This window comes from Stylophora pistillata, chromosome 10, assembly GCF_964205215.1.
Source record: "Stylophora pistillata chromosome 10, jaStyPist1.2, whole genome shotgun sequence".
NCBI lineage: Eukaryota > Metazoa > Cnidaria > Anthozoa > Scleractinia > Pocilloporidae > Stylophora > Stylophora pistillata.
The window spans coordinates 9,501,542-9,522,174 of NC_142528.1; the positions used below are offsets into that span (position 1 = coordinate 9,501,542).

The 20,633-nt window shown below is 37.5% G+C and overlaps 2 protein-coding genes and 1 pseudogene across 4 annotated transcripts in view; 1 reads left to right on the top strand and 2 right to left on the bottom strand.

The window, feature by feature from the left end:
* The first annotated feature begins 1,785 nt into the window (after positions 1-1,785).
* On the top strand, positions 1,786-3,079 carry LOC148721723 (adenosine receptor A2b-like; annotated as a pseudogene).
* On the bottom strand, positions 3,052-7,043 carry LOC111340311 (dermatopontin). Of its 2 annotated transcripts, none has more exons than XM_088737251.1 (5): positions 6,716-7,043; positions 5,417-5,743; positions 4,952-5,122; positions 4,171-4,357; positions 3,052-3,656 (listed from the first exon to the last, which is right to left on the bottom strand). In XM_088737251.1, the coding sequence occupies exons 2-5, from the start codon at positions 5,724-5,726 to the stop codon at positions 3,596-3,598; spliced, it is 729 nt and encodes a 242-aa protein (XP_088593377.1). In that variant the 5' UTR covers positions 5,727-5,743; positions 6,716-7,043; the 3' UTR covers positions 3,052-3,595. The 2 variants fall into 2 exon arrangements, with proteins under 2 accessions (XP_088593377.1, XP_022802873.2); XM_022947138.2 differs by having other exon boundaries at positions 5,417-5,746; positions 6,716-7,041.
* A 5,887-nt stretch (positions 7,044-12,930) lies between these two features.
* The window catches only part of LOC111340301 (transient receptor potential cation channel subfamily A member 1), a 30,990-nt gene continuing 23,287 nt past the window's right edge, over positions 12,931-20,633 (bottom strand). For both annotated transcript variants that reach the window (XM_022947124.2, XM_022947123.2), the window contains exons 22-31: positions 20,090-20,188; positions 19,567-19,736; positions 19,036-19,096; positions 17,840-17,914; positions 17,405-17,443; positions 16,658-16,828; positions 16,442-16,510; positions 15,463-15,582; positions 14,911-15,029; positions 12,931-14,160 (exon numbers count right to left, since the gene is read on the bottom strand). In XM_022947124.2, coding sequence (XP_022802859.2) covers positions 14,013-14,160; positions 14,911-15,029; positions 15,463-15,582; positions 16,442-16,510; positions 16,658-16,828; positions 17,405-17,443; positions 17,840-17,914; positions 19,036-19,096; positions 19,567-19,736; positions 20,090-20,188 — 1,071 coding nt within the window. In that variant the 3' untranslated portion in view covers positions 12,931-14,012. The remainder of the gene's footprint in view (positions 14,161-14,910; positions 15,030-15,462; positions 15,583-16,441; positions 16,511-16,657; positions 16,829-17,404; positions 17,444-17,839; positions 17,915-19,035; positions 19,097-19,566; positions 19,737-20,089; positions 20,189-20,633) is intronic.

A 20,633-nucleotide genomic window follows, 5' to 3' on the forward strand; every position in this document is an offset into this window, starting at 1 on the left:
CGTATAATTTTTTAAAAATCTTTGTGCATTTTCCTTTTCAAGTGCCAAAAGCAATCACTGAAAAAAATCAGGGGGTCACCGGGTTAGTTTTCGAATTATTTAAGCCACAAGCTAAAAAATGCGTCTGAATAAGCCTATGAAAGCGTTGCCATGGAAACTGCTGGTAACGAAATGACACTTAGTTTTGGATAACCAATGATTATGTAATTCAACCCCGTAAAAGTGTTCAACTGGCCTTGGTCAATCTTTCTGTTGTATTCTTCCAAAGTTACGAAACATCAAAAAGATGAAAACCGGTACGAGCCACCTTAAGGTTACTGTGTTAGAAACTGTACGTTACATTTATTAGTCTTAGAATTGGTGACATCATAAGTGATTTCGTTTGTCTATTATGTAACCAAACAGCATGTATGCAGCACGTGTTTTATCGCCCCATATATGGCGCTGTTCCACGTGCTTACAATGAGACGTGGTGTGAGTGGGAGTTAACTGAAGTGTAAGAGCAAAATTGAATCAAGCGAATAAATAGTGAGTACAGCTTTTGCACGTTTTCTACAACTGCATCAATATCAGGTCAAAATTTTCAAAATTTCGCTTTTTTGCCCTTTAGTTAGAGAAAGTAGTGAAGTTCAATTTGCCTAAAAAAAAAATGTAAAATCTCACCAGATATGGCTGAAAGAAAGTTTTAGTGGAACCTGCACCGAAGAGAGAAAGGTATCATCATCGGAAAGGCCTCCAGCAGAGTGTAGAAGTTTGCCGCGGACTTCCGTCCGGAATCTCGAATTACATATTTTGTTGACATCGCATCTTGCCCTGCGCGGCAAAAAGGAATTTCAAGCAAAACGTTGATAAATTTCTAGCAAATTTCGCAAAACGTTGGTAAATAAGCTTTAAAGTGATAAATAATTTTGTATGGTTTCTTTAAAAGTGGCGCGCGTAGGTCTTATCACTAAATTGCACTCGAAATCATTTTATTGCAAATAAACACTTTAAAATTTTTCAGTCTACAAATTGCATTCGCCCGTACCAAGTTACACTCGAATTCATGTTATTACCCATAACAACAGCAAAGCAGCCTTCTGCTACAAATTAAATGAAAATTACCCAACTAAACTTTGACAGGCTTTTATGGAAATGATATGAGAATGAAACTGGAAATATGACTCATCCGTCTGACTTATTCTAATTTCGTCGGACTTGCACAGCTGCGGTGGACGGTGTCTTCGACGTTGTGGACATTACTAAAACTTTCTTAGTCTTGCGTTGTGACAGCTTTTGTTCAGTATTCGTTTGGAAGCTAGAAGAACGGCGTTATTTTTAATAATCGGTCTAAATCTGATTCCCAAAACACGAGCTCTACCTTCTTTTTTTTGTGTTGCTTTTTAATTTTTTCAATATCATCTTTTTATAGATATGTATAACTGTCTAATTTTCCTCGTTTTTCGTTTATTTTTACCTTGTTTCAGTCTCTTTGCCAATCGAGATGACAACAAAGGCTTGAAACCGAAACGAGGGACCATATGACGATACAAGATTGAAACTAAGAGTAATGTTAAGGCACTGTTCGTGCCCCATATTGTCAGTCCTTTAGTTTATAATTGGCTTAATTGTCTCCTCTGAAAGATGCATTACCGGCAAAAGATTATGATCTCTTTGTAATAAATGTTAAACATGCATCTTCCAACTGACAAGCTTTCAGCTTAAATAAAATGTTTGAAATTGAAATTTGTTTAAAATGTCAGTTTAATAGCCAAATTAAATGTATAACAACATATCCTTAATTTTAGAAACTGACACGAATTATCACCTGAAATACGTGTGAGATCTGGCACTTGTGCAATTTTTGACGGCTTAGGGCCTATCCGCACCAGCGACAAAATTGTTTTATTAGGAAAACAGACGACAATTCACAACCGAATACTTTACCTAATCGTGTAAAACAACGCGGACGCATTTAGAAAGCGTTTAAACAGCTGGTTGTATGCTAAGATCAGTTTATTCAGTTTGAGATCGGCAGGAAAACCGTTAACCACAGAATTTTTCATATGAAAGATCATTTGAGGTCTCGAGAATTATATCTAGCTCAGTGAAGAATGGTAGTTATTGAAGTCCAATCCGTGTCCTCGTCCATCACTAACGCCGTTTTAAACGCCTTTTCAGCATTTACAGGTGTCGTTTTGAACATTATAACAATTCGAGCCATAAGGAAAACTTCCTCTTTACCAAAAAATATAAAGACATTGCTGCTGAGTCTTGCCTTTTCTGATCTTGCTGTTGGTTTTGTTGCCCAGCCATTATGGATTGTAAACGTGTCGCGGAAGATGGATACCGAAGCGCTATGGATCATCCAGTCTGGACTCGCTAACGCTTCGTTCCTGGGTATCATGGGTCTGACCTTGGACCGATTCCTAGCTGTTCATCTTCACCTCAGATATCAGGAACTTTTGACTCACAAGCGAGTTCTTCGTCTGGCAATCTTATCATGGGTGTTAAGTGCTCTTATTTCGTCCCTTTTGTTGTTGGATCACTGACAACATAAACGAGCTTATCAACATCACATTCATCTTCTGGAGTCTTTGCCTGACTTTCTTGACTGCTATTAACGCCAGACTTTACTTTGCAGTAAGAGTCCATAAAAAAAAAAAAAGATTCACGCTTTAAATTTACCACTAGCAACACAGAATGGTGACTTAACAAATGTCTTAAGGCTGAGGAAATTCGCGGCCAGCTCATTTTATGTAAATTTTGTGTTTTTGATTTGTTATTTACCATTTTATTGTGGTCTTCTTTCCAGGACATTCTTTAAGGAAATCTTTGACAACAACCAAATTTGGAAGGAACTGTTTCTTGACTTTAGATCACTTATGTTTATGAATTCTTCTTTGAATCCTATCATTTATTGCTGGAGAGTGAAAGACATTCGACACACTGTTAAGGACATGCTGAGAAATACATCCTCTAAGACTTAATTGCGGATAATCAAGAACACATCGTATATCACCTACCAATTCATTTCTATCGACATGAGATATTCTTTAATTCCCCAGCGAGTTCAAAATAAACCTTCCATTTATTAAAAGGGTTATCATTTTCTATTAGTAACAAATGGGAGGACATTACAGTATACCGTTCTTAAAATTCGGAAGTTAGTTACCGTCCACATCTCAGAATTTTGCAATTGTCTTTACGGGGTAATTTTTTCTTGACTGCTAAGGATTTCCGAGCGTTGCTGTACTTGATACGTAATTTTCATCATCTCTAACCTTGTTAACAATAGTTCTTGTCTAATTAGTGCGCGAGAATTTCTACAGTTAATGTAAAAAACAGCCTCGTTGATCACAAATGATATTTTATAGAACTAGCACACTTTTCTGTAACCCATTCTTTGTGTTTTCCATAATTACACCTATTCTTTATTGCAATACCTTAGTTTTCTAAATGTAATCAACCAAAAAATACGTTGTTTTGCTCCACCGCGAGTAAAATTTAGTTAAAATCTTAGTTAATCAAAGCTGTTTTTGTTCACTCGTAAACTCATGATTCCTGAGCTTTTCACGTCCACCGGTGCTTTTACAAACCGGCTTTCAGTGGCTCACTAGTTCTTCTTAGATTTCTTGTACTTCAGTGTGCAACTTTTCACCTTCCAGCGGCGATCACTGAATGATGTAAAAAAGTTTAAAAAATTAACTTCCGACAACTGGCAAGATGGCATCGGAGACTGCGGTCAAGGTGTATTTATAGCGTTTATTCCTATTTGAATAAATACCTCAGATATTAGATAACCTGCACTTTATTGGTTAGCACACCCTTGACCGCAGTTAGGTGATCATCCTTAGTTTTCATTGGATATAAGTGAGCTCAGTTATGTAGAGCACTTGGTCTGGTTCGCGCATTAATCTGTAATATTATATGGAACCCCAATGCACAACATTATTCGACACCACCGCCCATAGTCATCGTTCCCCCCCCCCCCTCTATTATAACGACCAGCTTTTTGCTGTTCTTAATGGGGGAGGGGGGAATTAATTAAAGAAATTGTCTTTTCTGGTGAAACGCCCAAAGGGAATTTTTTTTTTCCATTGGCATGATCGAAACTCACTTTCATTTTGTCTTTTCCCACTTAAGATTTCACTTTGAATCTGTTTCAGTTAGCCAGAGCTATTCACTTACTTGAGAAGGAAATCACTTTTGATTCCTGACAAATAATATCTTCTCTTGCTACGAAACACCAAAATTGTGTGAGCGTCGTTCAAGTAGCCACTCCATTTGCACTTCTTTTTTGAGTAGTTTTGGTTGTGAGAGCACTGGAATTTGAAGCGGCGGTCCTTGTAAATGTTGCTGTAAATGCTGCTAATACCTTCAAGGAAAAGAATAGGAAACGCACCAAGATTGTAATAAAAGGTAAACGAAACGAACCAGGTTAAAAAAACGATACTGCTTTATTTTAGGGACCGATCGTAATCAGGCATCGAAGCGGGCAATGTGGACTTGTCTTTCTTCAAAAGGCGAGGTAAATACCGGGTAATAATACTGAAACGAAAATGAAGGGATTTATCTGTAAAACTGAGACAAAATGCAATTTTATTTCCCCCCCCCTTTTTTTTTTATCTACTTCAATCAAGTTTTTCAGTATCAAGAAATTGCGAGGCAGCAATATTTTTTCTGAAGTTTTCGTCAGATAATCCCCGGGTGCGAGGTTAATATAGGGAGATTCACTGGTGAATATTATTAATATTCACGAGTGAATATCATTCAACTCTGTAATCACCATAGTATACCTGTTGTTTAATGCGACTGGTGTCAAATTTGTACTCTCATTGCTTGACGGAAGGTGATCAGAGATTCCTGTGCTAAGTCAGAGAGCGTAGAAAGGTAGGACCATAACAAACATTGATTGCTTTTACTACTCAGCGAGAATGAAAATTCCTTTTAGCCTAAAATTCTCTCATACCTGTAATAAAACCATCATAAGGACACTCGTACTCGAAAGATGCCTGGAAAAAAGTAACATAACTCGACCACTTTGCGATCTTGCACGCCACATTGTCCTTGCATTCAAATATCCATCGTCTATCGCCACTTGCTTGATTATACTGAGCTGTGATAACACCGACGGACCTTCCTGGAAAATGTATTTGAATGATCAGAATGTTTTGACTGACAGAAGCAGGTGTTATTTGTCAGATGAGATCGGCGATGGATAACGCCGTGATTGAATGAAAAACGACTCTATTAAAGGCCTCCATCTCATACTGAGATTGAGTTCAGTCCGGGCTGAAGTTTCAGTCTGGGTTTCAGTCCGGGCTGAAACTTTGATCCTCAACTGGAATAAAGTAATCATTTGGTAAGACTGCACACGGAAATAAGCGAATCGGGTTTAATTATCGCGAGAAGAAAGAGATAAGTTTTATATTACCTAACGGGCAAGTGAACTGGAGCGGTCCATAACCGTTATTGTTGTTATTGTTATTGTTGTTATTGTTGTTATTGTTATTGTTGTTATTGTTGTTATTGCTGTTACAAACCACGCGTTTTACCAATCCCCAATTGTTGTTGTTGTTGTTGTTATTGTTGTTATTGTTGTTGTTGTTATTATTATTATTATTGTTGCAAACTATCCGCTTGAATTTTGATTTGCCCTCGTCTTTGGCTGCCGTCACTCCAGAAGCCAGTAGGATCAACAGAAATCCAGCCACGACGACAACCAAGGAATTAGAACAAGCCATGACAGCAACTGGCCAATCTTCTAGAAAATAGCGATAAGTTTTTTAGTATTACGCACTCAAAGGTTTCAAAGAGCTGAGCAGTGCTTAAAATAACGATGCCGATGAAGTAAGACGAAGAGAATGAAAAAAAAAAAAAAAAAGGGAGCAGAAAAGGCGCAGAAGGTGAGCGCACCGGACCTCTTGCGTTCCTTTTTTATCCTTGGCCCAAGTTTGTCAGTTATTATTGACAACCTATTTTTGAATTAAGCAAATACCTGTCAAGCGCTTATCAAAATTTATTAGCCGTAACAAATTAATTAAACAAGTGTCTCATTCCAAAAGTTCTAAGATCACAGAAGGCGCTACCTCCGAATTGTTTTCCTCACACATTGCAAAACCTTAGCAACCTCTAAATATCTTTGCCGTTGCATATATAGCCCTTTAGTTCATAGAACTTGACTGTTTATTTTTCCCCTTTTCTGTTTTAAAGCACGTATTTCTTGCCAGTGGAAGTAGTTTTCAGTTCTTCGAATTTCTCACCATTTCAACACCCGTCACGACGGACCAGAAAACTTAAAAAAAAAACGATCAGAGGTGTTTGGTGAAAATTTCCCGCAGAATTGATATGGCCCTTCTCTGGCATAAAATTTAGTGAGATTTACATACTTAAAATGCATACGTATTTGCTTGGGATTATGTCATAATTCGTTCAGTTCTTTGAAGCATCTTACGAGCAATTTACACTACTGTTTTTTTTTTTTTTTAAGTGGTGCTTACTAGCCCCCAGTGTACTCGCTTCTCATCACAACCATTTCGGCAGGCACTGGCATGATTTGTTTTGAGCAAAGTATCATTAGAGGACACGGTGGCTTAAATATCAGCGCAAGGATTCTGGGTCATCTGGGACAAATTTCATTCTTTTGCACCCTATGCTTAGCTCCATGTTCTCAGGTAGATCCCAGAAGGAAAATTACAACTATCGACGAAAGCCCGTAAAAAGTTATACGTACCTTTTGTGAAAGCAGCTGATGTGAAAACCTTTACAGTCACAAAAAAAATACTTCTGAACGTGACCCCGAAATGAAGTTACTTTAATTTAGTTCCGTGAGTTTTATTGTCATATAGGAATGACACGTATTCTCTCAAGGTACACAATACGTTTCTAAAAGGCTTGTTTGGGTAAACAAGGCGGACCACTATTAGCTCTGGATCCTTCACACAACTTTGCGAAAGTTTCTAGAGACTATCTTCCATGTTGCAGTAACCATTTGTTTAACAATGTAATGGTAGACGTGTAAAAACAAAGTTCTTTGATGAAGAATCTTTTTTTGTGGTTTTCCCGCGCACACCAGCCTATTGCGTCCTATTGCGTCCTATTGCGTCCTGTTGCGTCCTATTGCGTCCTATTGCGTCCTATTGCGTCCTATTAGTGTTAAACAAACTTTTTGAATTTTTCAAAACTTAGTTAGTGGTCCGCACGTCATGACCTCGGGCCAAATATTTTCCCTTCTGCCTCGACCTAACTCAGTCAATAAGTACATATTATTGTCCGTCATCGTCATCATCATCATTGTCACTTTCATTGCCATCTCTTTTATGAAGAGTCCAAGAAGCAGCCTTTTTATCACCCATTATATCTACTGAGTTATTGTCATTCATTTCATTGTCGAATACAGAAATTTATCGATGTGTATCAAATTTTAAGCGTTCTCACATTTTGGTCACCAATCATGTTTATTGAGTTATTTCCATTTATTATTGTCGAGTACAGATATTTATCGATATGTGACAAATTTTAAGCGTTTTCACATTCAGCAATTAGCTCGGGATCAATTGTCGTCGGAGCAACAGGAATAGGAGCATGCGTTGTCGGTGGTTGTGTTGTGGTCGGCGGTTGTGTTGTGGTCGGCGGCTGTGTTGTGGTCGGTGGCTGTGTTGTGGTCGGTGGCTGTGTCGTCGGAGCCTGGGTTACCGGAGCAGGAACTGGGGCAGGGTTTGGCACAGGTTTAGGGATGGGAGGGATAGGAGGAATTCTAATTCTAATACGCGGATACCGGAACCTCCATCCATCAGTAGAGCTGATCAGTACCCCAAGAACTGCAACAGTCGTGTAAACAATCAACAACCTGCACATCGTTTCCCTAAGAAAAAGATCACCGTATTGATAACTAATAAAATTAAATTTGAAAGGGGATTTAAAAAAGTGCAACGCCAAAAGGTTTGTGCTGCTCAACCATTAAAAACTCGATTACTATCAATAGTTTATAATATTTTGTTTACAACTGATATAAGACATGTATGTGTGCAGTACTAAGAAAAACGCAATTATCCTGGATTTTTTAATCAATTGTTGAGTGTTTCTGTTACCAATAATTATTATATCAGCAAACGACATACTGCCTATGCATATTAATGACATAATCTGATTTGAATCATTTTCTAGAGATTTCTTTGGCATATATTTTAGTTTGCATATGTAGATGTGTAACAAGATAATTAGGTTTTATCAATTGAGATGATAATGTTAAGTGGCCACTGTAAAGATTTTATATAAAGCGGACGTTTCCAGCTAGCCCTTCGTCAGAGCGAATGAAACATTCATCGAACACTCCAACGATCGCAACTTCAGCTTTAAAACTCTTTATAGTTGCTGATTTGCATGATCAACTTAGTTGATAAAACCAAATTATCATGATATACATGCCCACATAGGACCACAGTATTTAGAAACTTACCCCCTTATATATAGATGTGTGTTCTGTTGGAATTTTTTGAGAAATTAGAATAGTTTTTATTAGAAACTTGCCCCCTATATATATAAATGTGTGCTCTGTTGGAATTTTTTGAGAAATCAGCGACACCAGCTGTATAAATTTTATTAATTTATTATTATTAATTAATTAATTATTAATTAATTAATTAATTAATTATTAATTATTATTAATTTTATTTTATTAGAAACTTGCCCCCTTTATATATATAGATGTGTGTTCTGTTGGATTTTTTGAGAAATTAGTAAGAACAGTTTTATTTAAAGTGTAGCAAAATCGAGAAATAGACGTTGAATTAATTATCATTAAACTGAAACTAATTTCGGCATTTATACAGCTGGTGTCGCTATCGCGAGAATTGATGAGCATTGGGCATGTACTGATCTTATTTGTGACTATACTAGATTACCATTAAGATTGTAACACTTTACGTTTTTTCTTAAAAACTCATCTTCATCAGAAGTTTTGGGATGATTGAAGACATAATTTAAAAAATATTCTTGCAAGGATTAATTCATTCCTATCAATATTAGTTGCACCGAAAGGAAAATAATTACTTGGCATGATAATTACTAGAAGGGAAATGTGAGAAAGCCATTTCCTAAACTCTTGCAATACGCCCAAAATTGTTCTTACTAATTTTTGCGAAATTTTGACTGTCGAGGCAAAGAAAGTATCATTCATCACCATATTGAAACCAAAAGCCTCACTAAAAGTAACTTTCAACGCACTTTAAAACACGCCTACTACAAAACTAGTTTCGTCCACAGTATGCGATGTTCTTACTAAATGTTACTGTTAACTGTGATATTGATGCCGGCTCTGAAATTGAAAAAATTTAGAGCAGCACTGAGGAAAATGCGAACGCAACAAGCAGTTAAGAATGACGTTGCAGATTAATTTTTTAAGATGTCACTTAGCCAAACAAGTCCTGAAACGAGATGTAATTAAAAGTAATCGTGAACGAATAACGCACGTTAAAAATCAAGATATGATTCGTCAACCAAATTTGGGAACGGCGCTTTTTTGCGTGAGCGGATTCAAGCTAACATAATTGTTTAAAACCATAGGTTAACTGAAGATAAGATTGTTTCTGTCCAATAGATTTTATGCCAGATAAGTTACCTCAGTTATGATCTACTGAAATCTCCAAATCTCTTGACGTTTTCTTTAAAGCGATTTAGAGACAAATTGTCCGACTAAGTTGACTTGAAAGACAAAGTAAAATCAGAATTCCCCAATTGAGATCATAGATCATTTGTGTTAATCAAATATAAACACAGGTGCGAATGCGTAACTGTGATCAGGTATTCTTCACCGTATTAACAAAAACACACGATTGAAAAAGATGCAAACATCATTAATATTTATCCAATTGCGATAGTCTTAATAGTCAGGCAAACACAGCTTGAATAGTTTATTCAATTATGTACACAAAAATAAAAGTTAGTAATATTTGAATGGCGTAATATCTGAATCGGCAGAGAAAGTTCACGCAATGGAAGGAAATTTTCCGCCTTTTGTAGTCTTTGAGAAAGTAATGTTACATTTTTTTCGCAGAGGCTTTCGTGAATTGTAACCATGTAGAAATCCTTTCGAGCATTTGCTGGTTACATTATTTCTATTGATCGGGAAATCACCTAGCTAACATATCACTGTTAAAATGTTATTACATAAAATGATTCTAGACATTTCTCAAACTTCGAAATATAGCATAATGTTTGCTATTTTGAATATCTTTCAATTTTTATGTTTGCAGCACTGTTTTTGGATCATGTTATTTCACTTTCTGTTATTTAATTTTTACTGCACAAGCGCAAAAGAAAGACAGGTATTATTGATTTATCATGGTGTCTAACGTAACAAGTTACCTAAACAGGTTCTCATTGACACTCTGCGAAGTCAAATACGTCTTCATAGTTGTTTTGGGCCACTCAGTATTCGAGTTGATTTGCACTGCAAATCTTTTACGACGTTTATCTTCCCAGGAGAACTGACATTTTGCAAATTTACATCCATAGAAAGGGTTCCGAATTATATCGAATCCGAAGATTGCAACGACCTTTCTCGATTCAACATGGGGCAAAGTCTGTTTAGAAAATTAGTGAAAATCACAGAGCAGAGAAGGTGATAAATGAGCTCCGTAAAAAAAAAAAAAAGAATGATTTGATAATCATTGAGTGTCAAGCTGACATGTTAAAAGTAAATAACCAAGAAATGATCAATATGAGTTGAATCAGTGAACATTTGGTTTCACACGTTCATCCAGTAGCCGTGTTTTGTCCCTTTTAGTATTTTATTCATACTTAGGAAGAATTGTCCTATTTTCTTAAAAAAGGCTCGCGACCGGTTGATGAGGTATTCCGAAACTTAGTACCATTTTACCGAAAAGGAACCAATTTTTTCACAAGTATTCGACAATTCTGTTTATATTGAAATGTAATTCGAGTACGAGTGATTGTGCATCTTCTATGATAGAGGGCCGAACCACCAATTGTCCTTATTTGACTTGCGAACAAGATTTTGAGCGCAGTTTTCGACGCCGAAATTCGCTGGCAAATTCTCAAAGCTATCTAATGACTAACACAAAACTCCGCATCAGAGCAGCCATAAGCTATTGTAGTATTTTAAGGTAAATGCTCAAGTACTGCGGGAACTGAGTTGGGCTGGCTTATAGCTAGAACAATGCAAAAGATCTCAGTTGGATAGATTCTCTCATAGGTATCTTTGTCTAAGTGGCCCTTATTTTTAAGCGCTCTTAAAAAACGTTGTAATTTACCCTCCAATTGTAATGTAGGATCGTTATCGTACGTTTCTAGCTTCACACCAACCTTCTGCAGCGGACTTAAAGAAATGTGGGATACTAAAGGATTTGAGGAAGAACAAGAACATTGTAATACTGAAGCCTGACAAAGGAAATGCTTAGTTGTCATGGACAGGAAAGCCTACGAAGAGGGTATTTTTTCCATTATCAGTGACACTTCTAAGTTTAAGGTTAATTATAACGATCCTACATTGCAAAGGGAGTTCTCAACCAGCCAGGTTTTATGGGCTACCTAAAATGCACAAGGCTCGGCAGCCTAATGAAACACCTCCTTTTCAACCCATAGTATCTTCAAGAGGTACCTACAATTACAATTTATCTAAGTTCCTTTGTAATCTTCTAGAGCCACATGTCCCGCGTGAATACAACGTCCGCGACACGTTTTCTTTTGTACATGAAATCAACCAGTTATCAACCTCAGGAATGTTCATGGTATCTTTGGATGTTGAGAGTTTGTTCACTAGTATACCTCTTGATGAATGCATTGATCTGGCGATCAGATACATTTATCAAGGTAACCCTGGTCTTAAGATAAACGCCGCTGACCTTCGCAACAGCTGAGACTGGTTTCTTGTTTAAGGGTGTGTTTTATGATAAAATAGATGGGGTTGCCATGGGGTCCCCACTTGCTCCAGTACTTGCAAACCTCTTTATGGGACATCATGAAAAAAACTGGCTAGATAACTAGTCATTCTCTGAAGTTCTGTTCTACAGACGCTATGTTGATGACACCTTTTGTTTGTTCAATAGCGAGGAGGACGCGCTCGTGTTCTTTGATTATATCAACGCCAGGCATCCTAGTATTCGTTTCACAATGGAAAAGGAAACTGATAAGTTATTATCGTTTCCAGACATATTGTTAGACAACAATCATACATCCATCGTCACTAGTGTATATCGCAAGAAGACGTTTACTGGTCTTCTTACTAATTATTTCAGCTTCGCCCCTTTGATTTACAAATTACGTTTAGTCAGAACGTTGATTGACAGAGCATATAAGATCAATAATTCCTGGGTTGGTTTTCATCTGGATGTCAAGAAACTTATTTTCTTGCTACGGAAAAATTGTTTTCCATCTTGGGTCATAGACAAGATCATTTACAGGTATCTAGCGAAGAAAAATAATCCTTCTCCTATTGGGCAGAACGCCTCTTCTAGCTCCGGTAAACCTTCTGCGCACTATTATAAACTTCCCTATGTTGGTCGGTTTTCGAACATCGCTCAGACTAAGTTAAGACAACTACTCAAACGTTATTGTAGAGCTGATTTAGATGTTAAGTTAGTCTTCAGTACGTTCAAACTCAGAAACATGTTCAGTGTGAAAGATTCAGTACCGCTAGGTCTACGTTCGCGTGTCATATATAAATTTTCATGTGGTGGCTGTAATGTCAGTTATATTGGTGAGACCACTCGCCACATTTTTACACGAGTTCGTGAGCACCTCTTGTCGGACAAAACTTCGCATATTTACAAGCACCTGCAATCATCAAGGGCCGGTCTTGACTCTTGTGTGACTGAATGTTTCACGATCTTAGATTCTGCCGCTTCAAAATACCAAATTAACATCAAAGAGGCATTGCATATTAAGTGGGAAAAACCTATCCTTAATCAGCCATTGAAACATCTAGAATTGTCTCTTTCCTTTTAATTGTGTTGTTCCTTGGTCTTTTAATTTATTTTTAATATTATTTTATTTATTTATTTATTTATTATTTGATCTAGTCAAGCGCGCGAGTTATTTACATTATTCGCGTTTTTAACATTCAAATGTAACGTAAGCCCTGACACGTAGTTTGTAACGTACCTTAATATAAATTCAAATGTACAACAGTTAAATGCTAATTTGCAACTGAAGATGACATGAGAATGTCGAAACATGTCTTGTAAATTTAAACTCAAAGTTTTTGTTTCTTTTTTGAGAGTTATTGTCACTCTGCTGTCTTTACGTCCTCTTCACATGCGGACAAGTCATATCATTTGGTCCACAGTTCTAGAAATATATAAAATCATTGCCATCAGTTTGGTTCACGTTTAGAATGTTGACCAATTATTTCAAGAACTGTCATCGAATTCAGTTATTTTTTAATTATATGGTAATACTTGGATCGCACAAGTAAATGAAAAGCGAATATGAACTGTTTATACTCTTGGTGACTTTTATGGGTCTTTTCATAAATCAGTTGAGTTCACTCTCCGCCGGACCAGACTTGAGACCATATGTAAATTTTTTTTCCCTTTTTTTGTTTCAATTTGAAAAATGCAAATGACAAGGAAAGAAAGTATAGAGAGGAGAGAATTTGTCTCTATAAATAATCCAAACGATCGGGTTGAACGTGGTAAAAAACACTGGCTCGTATGGACAGCTGTGCTTTCATTCAGACAAAGAGTTAGCTTGGGCCTTTTTCCCACACTCGTGCTGAAGTACGATCGTCTGACATCTCGTCGAAGAATTCGAAGATTAGATAATTAGAAGGGACATGAAAGAATTCATGGCTTGACAAGGAAAAACATCTTGCAACGTATTTTGAACAAATGCTTGCATCTTTTCATTGCTTTTAACTTTTGGTTCATTTCCATCCATGAAATAGAGACGTTGTTAATATACCAGAAGTCCAACGAAGTTTTCTTCAAAAGCTTTCTCTTTCCTAAACTCTTAATTTTATAAGAAGGCTTGTGAGCCACACTCATGGCCATTTTCAGAGTAATTTAGTGTCATAACTTGACATCTATCGATGTATTGCTGGGTTGATTCTCGACGTCCTCTATAACTGGGGGGAAATTCTCCCTCCCTGACAGCAGCTTTACAACTTTTTCCAACATTTCCGTCTGGTTTTCCAGGCTGGTGTTAATCCTCTCCACTCTAAAAGAAAATGGCCAAGAATAGGAGAGTTTAGAAAAAAAAGGTATGAATAAATTAAAGAAATGGATGATAATTAACAAAATGGCTCTGTTCCCTGGGATATTTCTCGGCATCCAACAATTTCTTTTCGATTAAAGGCAACAATATCATACAAATCTTTAGAGTATCTTTCGCTTTATTGTCGATAGAAAACCAAAACTGCATTACCTCTCTACTATATATGCCTTGTGATTTGTTAAGAAAACTTCCTGCACTTTACGGATAAGTCATGATCAGATAAGGAAAAACTAAAACGCAACTAACAATTAAGTAAGAGGTGACCTCCCCATCTCGCGCTTAAGGGCGTGCACAAAAGTTTCATTACATTTTATTTGGTTTGAGTTTTCAAGGGGTGGTTGTGATGTTTATCTACCTTCTCGTTGGCTGTTTTGACACTCAATGGACGCAGTCACAAACTACCGTCACAAATCATGTGTTTGGAAACTATGGGTAAGACGCGAACAAAGCCAAAAGGAAGCGAGATTGTGCAGGTCGAGCTTTCTGATGAGACTCAGCGAATATGGATACTAGTAAAGACAGATTAAAATCAACGCTCCGTGACCGACGGGCGAGAATAAGCCATATAAAAGTTTGAAATGAGGTTAATACACAAGATGGGACTGGTAACCGAGACTAGTTCGCTCGTGTGTGCCGACTTTTAAGGCGATCCATAACTAGGTTTATCAAAAGAAAAAAGCGTAAAAGTTATACTTTTGCTCCAAAGCACCGATTCTCTGGCAGAAAGCGGAGGCCTTTTCCTCCCAGTTGCAGGGGTCATCTTCTTCCAAGGAGGAGTTATCCTTTCTCCCACTTATCAACCGACGAATGTTCTAATGATGTGAATAGATGAATAAAGTAAAATTAATTTTTCAATGATTAAATAATTAATGATACAAAGAGCAAGCAGGGAAACAATTTCAGTGATTTGACCAAGTAGCAGAAAGTAAATACTTTTCTGATTATAGCAATGTTCACCTTTCTTTCGAAGATAATCTATAATTTTTAACCCCGCTCTGTGATTGGTCTACAGAACTCGTAACACGTTCCTCCTAACCAATCAGATGCAAAACTAACCACTTGGTTTTTCATGTAGCGATACAAATAGTTTGCTTGTTTTTAATTTGAGCTCTCAATGGCTCCATGTGATAATTTTTCTCTGCTGTGATTGGCTGTGGTGATTACTGATGGTGTTAGTTTTGCGACACACAATCAAAAAGCCTTCTCAATGATACTGGGGTCACAATGTAGTGTGATATGATTTACCATCAGGCCTGCATCCCATAAGTGCCTCTTTTTGTTAGGATATTTGGTGACGCTCAACTTGTGAAACCGGCGAAGAAGACATTTTGGAAGGCGTCGTTCAAATGTGTAAACGTCCTCGATCTATGAAATATAAAAGTAGAGACTAGATACATTTAAAAATATCTCTCTTTTATCAAGAAAATGATAAACTCTTGCTTTTATGTAATATAACTTTGTTAGCTAGCATGCACATTAAGTGCGAAGTGGTCACTTTTTCGAATGAAAGAAGCGAATTGTAGGTAGGCTTGTGCTTCAAAAACACTTGAAAAATTCCAATGTGATATATAATAGTGAATTTTCGAATAACATCTCAAAGACGTCTGCATCTCAATGACATCTGCATAGATATGCTTCTTTCTCTGCAGTGTCATGCCAAAACAATACATGAGTACAGCAGGTCATAAGTAGGTTACCAATTTCAAGATTATGTGAATCATAATCAGTGCAGTGAGAATATGAAATTCAGATTCAAAACCCTCAGGAGCCTCACTGTTTAACAAACGGTAAACACCACAGCGTACACTATTGAGTTATGAATGCACGCGGGAGGTTGCTAAGCACGAAAGAAGCGTAAGAGTCGCTCGAGGCGATAGCCGAGAGCGACTCTAGCTTCTTGAGTGCTTAGCAAACCTCCTAAGTGCATCCATAACACAATAGTGTACGCTGTGGTGTTTACCATTTGTTTTATAACATAACATTGATACATTGTAGCTAAAGAGTACCCTTTTATTTAACAAATCTTACGTGACCAGAAAAAACAAGCGCGCGCGGAAAAATAGTCTGTATATTTGCTCACGTCAGCAGCGTACACCCATGGGCAAATGGGGGACGCTAAATTGACCAATCAGAGCGCGCGCTTTACTTTGGTTATGTTATAAATACAGTTAGTAAATTGCGGTGGCTGTGACGCTCGACACGACTTCTTTGTCGTTTTTCTCACCTCGATCGCCAAAAGTTTCACTTCAGCATTTTTCTGAATGGATTCAATGTCACCGACAGCCAAACCAATCTGATAAGCAAGAAGATTTTTTTTTAAATCCAAAGAATTCAGTCTCTAATGCTGAATCTACGTACTACCAAATATTTCAATAGTAATAAAGAATATGATGATTGATCGAATTCTTGATATAAAGCTGCATAATAGTTTGAGACTCACCAACAGATTCATGAAGACAATTGGTACAAGACAACAAAATGCGGCAAAAATAAATCGCGTCAGATCGGGAAGATACAACGTATTGTCAACAAAAAAGTTACTGTATTCCAGCTCTCCAACCATCATATCCATCACTTTTAAAATCGCCAGATCTAAACGACCAAAGGGATCCTAAAGAAGATAAAATAACTTATCACTCTAATAATTACGATTGTTATTTAACACTGAAGTGAGCAGCTCACGACAGAGTGTGTTCAACTGGACTGCTTTACACTGATTTGTCTCAGCATAATAAAATGCAATAAAAGTCCTCTTCACGAAGCAACTTTCTCTGATGGGTTCTAAAGTCATACTAAAAACCAAGAATCTCATCTGATCACTGAAATCAATATCTTGTCACAAGCTCACTGACTGCACCAAAAACTTTCGTTTTCAGCTCTCCCTGTATGTTATTTGCACAACATTTCTTCTTTATTGGCCCCAGATTATGTTCAAATTTATACTGAAAACTACCTGACTCAGACCAAAGCAAAAAAAGGGTTCTTTGAGCAAATTCTTTGACACGATCTTGAGCACCGGTGTTGTGTGTCACTTTTGGACAAGAAGGTAAAAGTTGTTGGGGTTTTGAAAACTAAGAGATGCTAGGTTGCAGAACAGGATTTGATGAGAGATCTTCATCACTCTCAATGAAAAGGGCATTATACAAATCCAGAATTTCGCAAATATAAATGATTTTTAGGTTGTTACCTCGCCATTTGAGGAAAGGTGAATACCTCTTCTTGAGGCCTGAAAGTAGAGAAAAGTCTTGGAACAAATGTGTGAAATATAATGATTTTAAGTCCCGTTGATTAACAACGCCATCATTTTCTGTTGATGATGCTCTAACTTCTTAACGGGAACGAAGGCTTCAGGTGGAACAGGGTCAATGTGAGGTCAATGACAGACTCTGCATAACAATGCGATTTACCTTCATAGAGCACGACTGATATCTGTCTGCTACTGTGTTCCAATCGATGATGAAGTTAACAGCTGATATGAAGTCATAGGCAACAATGATACGAACGCAGAAAAATACGAATACGAATACATACGATACGAATGCAGAAAAATATGAATACGTCTTCATTTCTCGTTCAATGTCAGGAAGTTATACTAATTTTGATTACTAAGAAGTCAGCTTACGTTCGCTTCCTTTGATAGCAGCACGTGGAAAACCAAGGCAAATCCAAAAAGGAGAATAGAAAACACAGCACAGACCTGTGTGGGGATAAAACATTAAATAAACTAAAGCAACCTCGATAACTGAAATTTTTGTGACCGTAATAAGGATTCAACCCTCATGTTTATCGACAATCAGTAGAGATGCTCTTCCACAGGTACTAATTTGCACAGCTGCCAAAACTTTTCCGGGTTTTCAATCACCCGTATTTCAATATCAAGAGACTGACTTTAATTTTTATTTTATCTTCTCAGCCCTGGATGGGACTCCATGCAGCCCATAGCAAATTCCCTTAAAGTGCACCTAAACCCAAAATTTTTTTTCCGCTTAACGAAATAAGCTTATTTTTTGGAGTATTTCTGTGCAAAAATTTTTTAATTTGCTTAAATCTTAAATTTTCTGTGCCTAGTCAAAATACGGAAAATCGGCCACCATCTTGCCCCACGACCGAGTTTAAAGAGGAATGGCTCTAGCGGATAATGTGACGTCAAATCGAGAACACGGAAGTCTGCTTTTCACACATTTTCACTTGTTTGGGAAGGTTGTGGTCGATATTGTCCGAAATATGCCGACCAGGTGTATTGTATGAGGAATATATGAAGCGTGATACCCTCTTGCAAATTTCGCACGTTGCTACATCCTCCTATAACACACTTAGTCGGCATATTTTCGGACAAAATCGACTGGCTTTAGGTTTGAGTTTGATTGGTGGAGAGAGTGGCCAATCATAGGGTGAAACCGTCTTAACCCTGAAACTCCCAGAAATGATTAACATGTAAATTCTCCATATCTGATATCCATACATTATCCAGTAAACAGGTAATGAGAATACTCAAACTCAGTTATCGGGTAGAAGTTTTTATCCTGATCTAACGCCAACTTCCTGTAACAAACTTACAAGGAAATATGTGGCAGCTGGAGGGGAGAATTAACAATCAGATCTTGGGAGATAAAGGGTTAATATCGTATTACTTTCGGCACTCATTTGCATATTGCTCCATTTTAATATCAAAGTCTATCAAGTGAACAGTCTCGACCCAAACACAGACGCATCTGTTGAAGAAGAAGGACTTAAGATCCATCACTATGGGTCTTATTTCCTTTGCTGCTATGAAATTTTCTACATTACGTTTCAAGTTACAGAGTATCGCTAGTTTACCATCAGGAGAGTCCTTAACACTTCAAACATCATGGTGACGTAGATACCAGCCTTAAACGAGCTGCAGATAGAGTCAAAAGTGGATGAGCTTTGAAAGCCGAGATGGCGAGAATTTTAGTACTTCATATAAGAACCTTTGAAAGCAGAAGAAAGCCATATGTTCATAAAGAACGACGAAGATAAAAAAGCCACGATAAAGGAGCCTGAGAAATAGCAACAGAAACAACTAACCAAGTGCTTAATGAAAGTCACAGCTTAGAACCTTTTGAAATACTGTAGACCCATTACAAGGACTGATCGAGTTCAAAAAGAGCTCAGATGAACGTTTCCTTTAGAATCTATCCCACAGTTTATGGGGAATTGACGGGAAAATGTTTCGAGAAAAAAAGCAAAAACCTATGTCAAAAACAGCTTCCTCATCTTTTTTTGTGCCTTGACTCCCGCCATGTCGTTATGTCTGGTTTTTCATTCCCTCTACTAAGAGCTTGATACAGGATTGAATTAAGTAATCTGAAGTCATTTTTGCCTTACCTTTGTAAATATGACATCATTGTAACGTAAGACAGAAGAACAGCAAGGATTGCGAACGAAAATTCGAAGCGTTCATTGTGCCAAATTTTTCTACTCGCAACGGTGATAATGGCGGCGGAGAAGCTTACCAACTCTAGTATATTAGATATATCCATCCAATAACTCCATTTCTGAAATACGTAAGTTCAAAATGAGATATAAGTCTATCGTGTGAGCGGCTAGGGACGAAATAAAGGAGAGCTTTCATGAAGTATACGCCGGGGACAGAGAAGGTTCACACGGGAGAACGGAAGGGAAATCGGAAGAGGAATTGGTCGTCGCCAAAAGGATATAAAGGAGGACTATAGAACATTTACAGCTGATGACAGGGAATAATATGAAATTACAATGCCAAGAGATCAAAAAACTTTTTATCGTGATACAAACAAAATTTTCCGAGCCCTACTCCCGCAGGCGACAATTATAAATGATGAATGGTCCCCTAAACGGGAAATATAACGGTGACCATATTAACAAACAATACCTCGACATATATTCTGTAAATATGACTTAGCAAGGAGACACCTGATATTACTGACGTCACCATCCTTGAAACTGTAAAACCATAACTGGGACAGAACTCCTGACACAAAAAGTGACGGAAACGTCACGGTTAGCGCCATACACAGACACTGACTAGGGAGTCAGGTTAATTGGCATGGTTCAAGGAGAGGAGACACTATACAGTAGAGAGAAGGGCCAACGCTCGAAATGTCAGCTTTTTCACTCTTTACGGTGGCCAATTTACAATTTCAACTGAGTTGATATTACCAAGTTACCAAAATATCTACAGTTACGATCGATGTCATTCATTCCCTCTACTAAGTAGTCAGACAGTTATTCAGTCAATGATTCCGGCGGTCATTCACTCACTTAGTCACTCAGCCATTCTCAAGAAGAATCAATTTCTCGTCATGAAAAACATGTCCAATAAATCATGGCAAAGATATTACTTAGTTCTAATTAACCGAGCGGGAGGTCTGTATGGGAGAATCTTGACCGAGGTCGCCAGTACCGGACCGAACGCA

Coding starts and splice junctions, on each gene's coding strand:
- LOC111340311 (XM_088737251.1), bottom strand. CDS start 5,726: ATGGCTTGTTCTAATTCCTTGGTTGTCGTCGTGGCTGGATTTCTGTTG. Junction 5,123..5,416: donor CCAGTTCACTTGCCCGTTAG/GTAATATAAAAC, acceptor TACATTTTCCAG/GAAGGTCCGTCGGTGTTATC. Junction 3,657..4,170: donor AAAAGTGATTTCCTTCTCAA/GTAAGTGAATAG, acceptor TACATCATTCAG/TGATCGCCGCTGGAAGGTGA.